The 9,382-nt window shown below is 50.5% G+C and overlaps 1 protein-coding gene across 1 annotated transcript; it reads left to right on the top strand.

The window, feature by feature from the left end:
- The first annotated feature begins 442 nt into the window (after window positions 1-442).
- On the top strand, window positions 443-1,513 carry SMIM2 (small integral membrane protein 2). Its single transcript, XM_059903426.1, is given in 3 exon segments — window positions 443-674; window positions 984-1,087; window positions 1,496-1,513. Coding segments are annotated over 3 exon segments (354 nt in total).
- Window positions 1,514-9,382: the final 7,869 nt, after the last annotated feature.

Below are 9,382 nucleotides of genomic sequence, written 5' to 3' on the forward strand. Positions count from 1 at the left end.
ATTTCTGGTATGTTTCTTACTGCCAAGAGTCTGTAGGTGTTTAGGGACCTCATTAAGGTTTGGAAGCTCTGGATCCTCTCTGCTCCTTTGGGGCCTGGCCCTTGGGTGGGCCAGGCCCTCAACGTGCCACTGTCGGCACTTTCCAGATGAGTACTATGCATGGGGAGGGGCCAGGCCTGGGGCCCCCTGAAGGCTGTGTCATCCCTGGCTCTAGCCACAGAGGCTTCATCACAGAGGGAAGCTGAGCTGTGAGCATGTTGCTAGGCTGTGGCTATTTATTTTTATAAACGAGGCTTGTGCTTAATTTAGAAATCTGCTTTTGCTTCTTCTTTCCTTTGTTCCAGCATCATTTGGCTGTCTGGCACCATCAAAGAATTGCATTTCTGACCCAATAAGAGCTCATGGGTGAGTGGGGGCAGGAAAGAGGTTGGGAAGAGGACTGATGCCAGCCAGGGTGCCTCCCGGGGAGGTGGAGACACGTGACCATGCCATTAGCATCCTGTTCGGCTTTCGGATGAGTTTCATCTATGACACCTACATAGTCCTCACTTGGAACAAGAGGATTAAAAGAGGCCCTGGTGCTAGCTCCTCTTCTGATTAACCACACCTCGGCATACAGCGAAGCAGAAGGCAAAGCTGCACAATCGAGGCCCAAAGTCAGGTGCCAGAAGCAGGTGACATCCAAACTCTCAGTTCGTTGGAGGCAGCTATTTTAATAGAGCCACTTTTTTTGTGGCTATTTAGACATGAGGATATTTCGATTTGGCCTAAAAATTAAGCTGATAAATGTTAGTTTTTCGGCACAGGGAATATTTTATAATAACTTTCAATGGAGTGTAATCTATAAAGATATTGAATCACTATGTTTGTATACCTGAAACTAATATAACACTGTAAAACAACTATACTTCAATAAAAGAGAATTTTAATTAAATGATGAGTAAAATGGGCACTTTATACTCCACCTTTGAGTTTCACCCTAGCCCCGAGTTTTGTCCTATTGCCAATCCTACCTCCGGGCGTCAAGGTGTATGGATCGGGGAAAGGTATGGTAGAGGTTCAACATGGAAGAGATATCGGGGATCAGGTAACAGTTAAGGACGGAGTAAATGTCAGGAATAAGGGGCCCGTAAGAACTGGGAGCAGGTTAGGAGGAGAGGAGGGCTGGGAGGCCTCTAATGTCAATCCAATAGAAATAGAGCAAGACTCAGAGATGGAGTGAGGGGTGGGGAATTGGTTATAAACATAAAATCCTGTGAGCCTGCATTTTGGCTCGCCTGTTCCGAGGCTGTGTCAGAACAGCTGCATGACATTGTTGGGCAGGAAAATAATCCACTTAGGATTCAGACAGCTCATGTTGGCTCCTCCAGGGGCAGTGTCTGACTCATACATGTCTAGGCATTTCACTTGAGGGCTTGAGCCTCAGTTTCTCCATATACAATGCAGATGATCATGTCGACCCTTCCTCTTTCCCCACCTGTGTTTTCCCTCCAAGCGACAGGACGCAGAATGAGCCAGCAGCTCGTAAACTGCTTCGAGCCACTTGGAGAAGGTGCTTGCGTAACTAGTGGGCATTAGTCGGTACAAGTGTTCCATGAGTCAAGAGTTTCCGAGTCGGGCAAGTGTAGCCGTCTCTGCCTGATGATTCATGTGGACACAGTGATGCCTTTAGCTGGAACGTACAGTGTTGGTGATGAATTTGTTCTGGCCATGGCAGAGAACTTCATCTTTACCCGAATGCTATCGACACGAGGAGTGTGCGGGGATTAGATGCGGAAAGAGTTGAAAGGAATCTGGCACTTGTGCCTGCCTTGCAGAGCTCCACTGTACAAACAACTATGGCAGCATGTATATGCCCAATCATCGACTCCCCTTGGCCAGCAAAGCAATTCTTCCAGATTCTTCTGCCATTTGTCAAACTTGCCAAAGTCCCCGGAGGCAGTTTCTGTGTAACTGAAGGTGGAGGGAAGGGAGGACTTTCTCCACCAGGTTTCACTACTTTCTCTGTTGATCTTCTGCATCACATGGTGAAGCCGCACTGATTTGGGTATGGAATGTCCTTCCAGAATTGGTACAAGGAGGCATCAGGGCCTGGGGCCTCAGCTTCCAGAAGCCTGCCCTGGGGCTGCCATGCAGCTGGGCAGGAACCCTCCTCTGAGCCCTCAGAGCAAAGGCAGAGGGCAGGAAGGGCACGCGTGTCTCTGCAGCTCGCTGACCCAGCCGCGCCTCCGAGTGCTGGCCGCCCCAATCCCTGCTCTAGGAGCCAAGATGCCATCTCCCGGGTACAGTTAATCTTCGTTCCTGCCACCAACTCATCTTTCTTTGTTACTTCTCACCATGCCTCTGGCCGCAGATTCCTTATGGATTCCTTTCTCAGGTGTCGTGTTTTGATTCCCTCCTCACATGTACTCCCAAGTGCCAAGAACAACTCTGTTCCGGCAGGAGGATATCATTTGGCTTAAAAGAGGGTGGGGGTGGTAGCTTCTCCGCATGAGCATTCTTTGGATTTATGTGGGGATTTATTCTGGGAACTGTTTACAGTCTCCCGCAAGTCTCCCCCCACCGCCAACAGCATGTTTCTGTCGCAGAGAGTCACTCTGCTTTCATTGTTCGTAACTGGAGGATGATACGAGCTTTTCCTCCGGAGCCCGGGTAGAAGGGCTCAGCAAGCTCCCGCCACACACACTATTACTGCCCCAGCACATTGGCGGGGCCCACACTGAACAGTACAATGTGCTTTGTTACCATTGTTACAGCCCCAAGCCTTGTCCCCAATATTTGTGAGATAAACCTTAAGACTTCTTCCCGAATAGTCGGTTTCTCCAGCCCTGGCGTGGTGTTCACCCCATGGGGCGGCCCTCCCTGAGCGACTGACAAGCATTCCCAGGTTTAGCTGGAGGGGTCAGGTCCAACTGACATTTGCTTCTCTGTTGTCACTGCGTCAGACTTAACGATACATGCTAAGCACAGTAGCTGCTGTTCTCCCTCGTCCCCGTCGTGGTTTGGGGAGGTTGCGTTGCCCCATCTATCACTTTGTATAGTGATTCAGGAATCCGTTGTTGGACATGGAACTAAACTTAGAGACAGTAGGGGTCAGGCCCCACGCAGGCAGCAAGCAAGCCTGCCCGGCCTGTCCCCAGACAGGGGAGAGTGCCTCCGGGAGTGGTCGAGTCCTGGACTTGGTCCGCCTGGACCAAGAGAGTCACCCAGCAAGACCCATGCCTTAGGGGCTAAAACCAAGTAATGAGGCCAAGGCTGAGCACGAGCAATCTGAAGTTTGAAGGTGCTTCCAGGTACCACCCCTGACTCAGGTGCGAGAACTAAGACAGTGGCCTCCTTTGAGTCCGACCACAACTCTTGGAGGTAAACAGGGCAGGTGTTATTACTCCAATTTTACCAACGGGGAAACTAAGTTCCAGAAAGTTTAGTTAACTGCCTTAGAGTCAACTAAGTAAGTTACTGGTGGACTTGAGACGAGACACCTCAAATTCCTGACATCTGCTCCAGTTTTTTCCCATTACTCCATGCTGCACTTCAGCAGGGCTTATGCAAAACATCAGATGCAAGCGCTAGCCCTTCCGGCTGGGCAGGAGCTGGAAGCTGGCATGGGTTTCCATTGGCGTGTCTGGGGCCCAGGAGGCTGCAGGCGCTGTTTCCACTTGCTTGTACAGCAAGGTGAGGCTGCGCGGCTCGGTAGGGCTGAGACCATTTGGGGGCTCGCTGCTTATGAGGCTGCAGTGAGGGCAATGCAACCGAGAGGGAGGGGAGTGGAGCAATGCTGCGAGTATCTGTGTGCGCGCTTGTGCATGCACACTCACACTCACACACACACACTCACACGCGCGCACACACACTCACACACACTCACACTCACACACACACAGTCACACGCACACACACACTCACACTCACACACACAGTCACGCGCGCACACACACTCACACACACTCACACGCACACACACACTCACACGCACACACTCACACTCACACACACACTCACACACACACTCACACTCACACACACAGTCACACGCACACACACTCACACACACTCACACTCACACACACTCACACGCGCACACACACACGCGCACACACTCACACTCACACACTCACACGCGCACACACACTCACACACACTCACACTCACACACACACACTCACACACACTCACACTCACACACTCACACGCGCACACACACACGCGCACACACTCACACTCACACACTCACACGCACACACACACTCACACACACTCACACTCACACACACACACTCACACACACTCACACTCACACGCACACACACTCACACACACACTCACACGCACACACACTCACACACACACTCACACTCACACACTCACACGCACACACACTCACACTCACACACACACTCACACGCACACACACACACACTCACACTCACACACACACACGCACACAAGCCTGGGTTCACAGGTGAACAGCCGTGACTACCGTCTGCCACGACGGCTGTTGCAGGTGGATGGAGCAGATCCCCTTCGAGGTCACCTGCAGCTTCCGGACGCACTGTGGCTTCTTACGTCAAGCTTCTGCGTCCTGCAGGCTTTCTCTGGCCACAGGAACTTGCTGAGCCCCTGGGTGGGGCTGAGGCGGCCCAGAAGAGCCCCAGAACTAATGGTCCTCTGGCATTGGTTAAGACCAATGGGGGATGGAGCTGGGCATAAATGTCTCAGGTTCCTTGCCCCTCGATAAGACAATTGAGGTGTTTTCTATGGGGTCTTTGAGAGGGACCCCAGTGGGAGTGAACCCCAATGCTCTCAGCAGCAGCCTGTTCATAACATCCCCCTTTTTGCTTTCCCCTCTCTGTCTTGCTTCCCCCATCCCTCACTGCGTTTCTTGGGATCACCTCTCCCATAAGCTCTGTGCAACCAGATTTCTGTTTCAGGCATGAAAACTAAGACAGTGGCTTCCTAACTAACTCCTGCCCCCCAGGAGGACCTTGTACGTGGTGGGCTTTCAACACAGCCGGGTTCCTGCTGAGAGTGGCAAGTGTGCATTTCCTGGCGAGCACTGCTCCTTTTCAGCCATCGGACAGGAAGCCTGTGGCTCTGGTACAAATAATGATGGAGTTCTACCTGCTGGAAGAATCTTTTTTCCTATGTATCCAGGGGAGGCCCTGCATCAGGGCTGCATGGGTAAGAAATAGAGAACTGAGCTCAGGGTCTTTAAAAACGATGCCAAGTTGAAGCAAGCCTGGAGGGGTTTTTTTGCTGTTTTATCTTCTGTTTTGCCAACGACATGGACTCCGTGCAGGTGTGGCCTCAGCTACTCCTTCACTCCTTTAAGCCCTGGTGAGCGGCGCCATAAATGCTCCCTTTCCCGGGGGAGGCCTGCATCGCCTTGCTCTCTAAATTCCTCTTAATGCGGCCGTGGAAATCTTGGGAGCCTGGGAAGGCAGAGCCAGCAGTCCCCGAGGCGGGAGCAGGTTCCTGGATGCCATCTGCCCATCAGTCCTCCTGGGTTCCAGCAGACAGCAGATTCGACTTGCAACCAAGCAGACACATGAAAGCAAACGTGCGCTTCTGACATTCTGTAACCCACCTCCCACAAAACAGAAGGTACTCTTTTCCTTGTGTTATTCCCTGCCTTGTTCTTGACATTTTTAATGTGCTGAGTCTACAGCCGACTTTGCATTCCCGACACCTCCCACTTGAATTGGTCCCTCCAGGCCTGAGATCCCAGTCACGTGCTACGCCCCAGAGAACACTCTACGTTCCCTTTCTGCGCAGGCTACCCTCCTCCTCACCTTGACATTTAGGGCCTGCTGTTTCTTTTCCTCTTCTCCTGCAATAAATCAGCGCCAGGCAAGATTCATGGTACGCTTGGCAGGGTTTGGGGAAGCTGATGCTGGGATAAGGGGGCTTTTCTGCAAGCACTGGGTAAAAAGCAAGCATTGTCTTTCTGCTCCTATTGCCTGTCTTTGCAACGGTGTGAAACCCTAAGCAGAAAGCCCAGGTTCCATTTCCAGGCCCTTGTCTGACCTGCACAAAGCTAAGCGTATCTTCCAAGTTCTTTTGCTTAAACCAGACAAAGCAATGCCGTCCCTTGCCTGGGTTTTTCCTAGTTTGTAGCCCAGGCTGAGCTGCTGGCTGAGTTCATTCACCTCAGGGGGTCTGGTATGGAGCAGAGTCCTTAACAGCCGAAGGAACACAGAGGCTGGGCCATTTCTGTCCATCCCCTCCCCCACCCCAATCTCCCCAGGCCACGTTTAGGAGTTGGGGTTTGATTCAGCTTGGGAGTGAAGGGACGTAAGCCTTTTTAGCGCCAAGTGTCAGATACTAAGCAATGCCTAAGGGTACATATGTACGGAATGATAAAGTCATCAGATAGGCTACAAGGATATATTGTACAACACAGGGAATACAGCCAATATTTTGTAGTAACTGCCAATGGAAAGTAACCTTTAAAAATTGTATAAAAAAATTAAAAATTTTTTTTTCAAGACAGAGGGAAAGGGGAGAGAAAGGGACAGAGAGCAGGAGAGAGATGGGAGAGAGAAAGACGGGAAAGGAAGAAAATGAGTCCACAAAATAATAGTGATGCAGAGGAGTGGCTGAGTGCCACCCACAAGCCTCTGAGTGGCACCGATGCCATCTGTCACCCATCTCTGCTTCAAAGTGGCATCAGGAGCTGGTGAACACGTGCTAGCTCCACAGAAAACACACCGCTCAGATTTTAGAACCATGTTGCCTCCCACGGTCCCCTGGAGTAGGGATGAGTGTGAACCTCCTTACTCAACCGCGAGAGGTCTTCATCGAAGGACTTTCAAATGCTTCATGATGTACTAGATCACTTGTGTAAATATAAGATGGTATTTTTTTTTCTCCAACTCACTTCAAGACTTGAACACACACTATTTGCACAAGTCTCAAGGTTAATTTAAGAATACTTAGAAGATTCTTAAAGGAAGAGGCCATGACAGTTGGGTTGAACCAAGTGCCTGGCACACAGTAGGTGCTCAACAAATGTCTGAAATTGAATCAAGGAATGAATGAATATGAGAGATACAAAGAAGAATATTTTAACAGGAAGATACCTGAATATTCAACACTGATTCCTTTTCAACACATTTCATGGCATTCCTTCTGGGTCCCAAGGAGGCAAGGATGAGTGAGCGTTCCACACGTGTATTCACTAGTCGGCCTGTGAGCACACGCACACACTGGAGTAGGTGTGGACAGGGTGCAGTGAGGGGGATGGTTGACACTGCCCAGGGGTTTCTGCAGAGGTGTCTACATATGCAGGTCCTGAGGCTACCCAGGAGGGCTCACCCGGCAGACCACTTGGAAGACAGAACGTGAAGACAAAGGGATGAAACAGCCTAGTGTGTCAGAGAGCAGCAATACCTGCATATGCCTGGGGCAAATGGAAGGGGTGTGTGTGCGTGTGTGTGTGTGTGTGTGTGTGAGAGAGAGAGAGAGGGAGAGAAGGATGGGGGGTGAGGGAAGGCAGGGGAAGGATAGAGAGCCCTGAATGTCTCTGACAACCGCCAGCTTTTGCTGGTCACCAAAGATTTCAGAGTGTCTTCTATATGACCAACCACTGCCCACAGTAGGTTTCACTTATTCAAATCTTCCTGGGAAGCTGAAACCCCATGGATCAACTGCTGCTTGGTCACTGGGGAGTGTGGGGTGTCTCCACGCCTCCTTAGGGCCTCCAAGCTAACGGTAGAGGGGTATGATCTCTGACCTTCCAAGCAACTCATGGTGCTTATGTGGTGTCTGGTCTAATTTCCTCTCTGCTGTGAGCTACCTCAGGGCAAAATCTCCCTGTTCTCTGAGCAGACTGAATGCAACAGAGCTTTACTGGAAGGATGGACGGATGGACAGATGGACAAGTGGGTCCTGAGTCCTACAAAAGCCTTTAAGCCCCACCACACTTCCCTAAGGGGGCAAAAGTCACATTTACCGTGACTACTTGTTTATTATTAACATTGCAAGTCTCCCATGGGCACAGAGCCCAGACCAAAACCAGTCTGGGATGAAAAGAGACAAGGCTGGAGCCCCCAAAGAACTTAGCAAGAAGCCAGATCAGGGCTTATCAGAAGAGTGGCCAGCACAGGCCCCAAGGCCTGGGAGGAAGAGCGTGGGCTGGAAGCCTGCGGTCCCTCAGGTTCTCGGGCCCCTGGTAGTTCCAGCAGAAGTGGGCCCAGTGCTGGAACACCACGAGCGCTTCTGCTACAGAATGCCCTGGAAGCCAGAGGATTTGATAAAGCCCAAATCAGAGCAGATAAAAGGCAATTATGTCCCCACAGCCTGGGCTCCTGCCACCCTGAGCCTCCCTGGGGATGTACCTGTGGCATTTGGATGTTTCTCTCACAAAGGCCTGGACAGAGAAAAACAGCCATTCAACATCTAATAAATTATCTATCGTGTCACTGCTTCTGCTGGCCTCGTTCTGACACTTCTCCCCTTCTGATTGTAGACAATCATCATTCTCTAATTGCTTAGTTCAGCTTGCTCATGGAGCTACAGTAACAACGAAAAGCTCTCATTTGTCATTGTTTGCTCAGAACGCTGAATTAAGCCAAATTATGCCTCAGTTTAGGCATGATTCCACTCTGAAGAGCAGCTCCCTGCCCCGCACTGGCCCCAGCGAGGCTTCTCTCTTGGCCCAAAGGCTGTACCTGATTTCCAGGAGATCACTAATCAGCCCCTCCCCAAACGGGGCCTGGAAGGGGGGTCCTTGTGTATCTGGGGGCCATGATCCGGCAGCGGATGGAGAATAAACAAAGGAAGGCAGTAAGTGCATGCAGGTCCCGACCCCGCTAACAAGTGGATTTCCCTGGAATTCAGACCAGCCTGGGACCCTGCGTGTGAGTCTCTCTTTTTTCAAAGCACAGAACTGAATGGCAGGAAAATAGGACAACTTGTTGACATAATTAAATAGTATTTATTAGCCATCCCATATTCATTGCTTGGTGCTTTACAGTCTTTGGGAAGCTTACTTCCTACAACATGAGTACAGATTATGCACAGAAGTCACCGTGAATATATGGAATACGTGGAACTATGAGGCAGTGGTGTGAGTTGGACATAGCAATGAGCACAGATTCTCAGAGCAGCAGCGCGTAGAGAATGCATGAGAGAAATACCTGAGTGCAAGCTGGACATCAGGCCTAGAGATCTAAGTGGCTTAACTGATTACTTAATTCATTCGTCCAACTCCATGCATTGAGGACCTATTAAGTAACAGGTACCAAATGAGGCACCGAGAATTTAAAGAAAAGAATAAACCTCTGCCTGTGGCTTTGAGGAGTTCATACGCTAGAGAGAATTAAAGTACAAATACACTGGATAAGTAATTAGAGTACAGTGGCACATGGAGAGTGGGAAT

This window comes from Balaenoptera ricei, chromosome 18, assembly GCF_028023285.1.
Source record: "Balaenoptera ricei isolate mBalRic1 chromosome 18, mBalRic1.hap2, whole genome shotgun sequence".
NCBI lineage: Eukaryota > Metazoa > Chordata > Mammalia > Artiodactyla > Balaenopteridae > Balaenoptera > Balaenoptera ricei.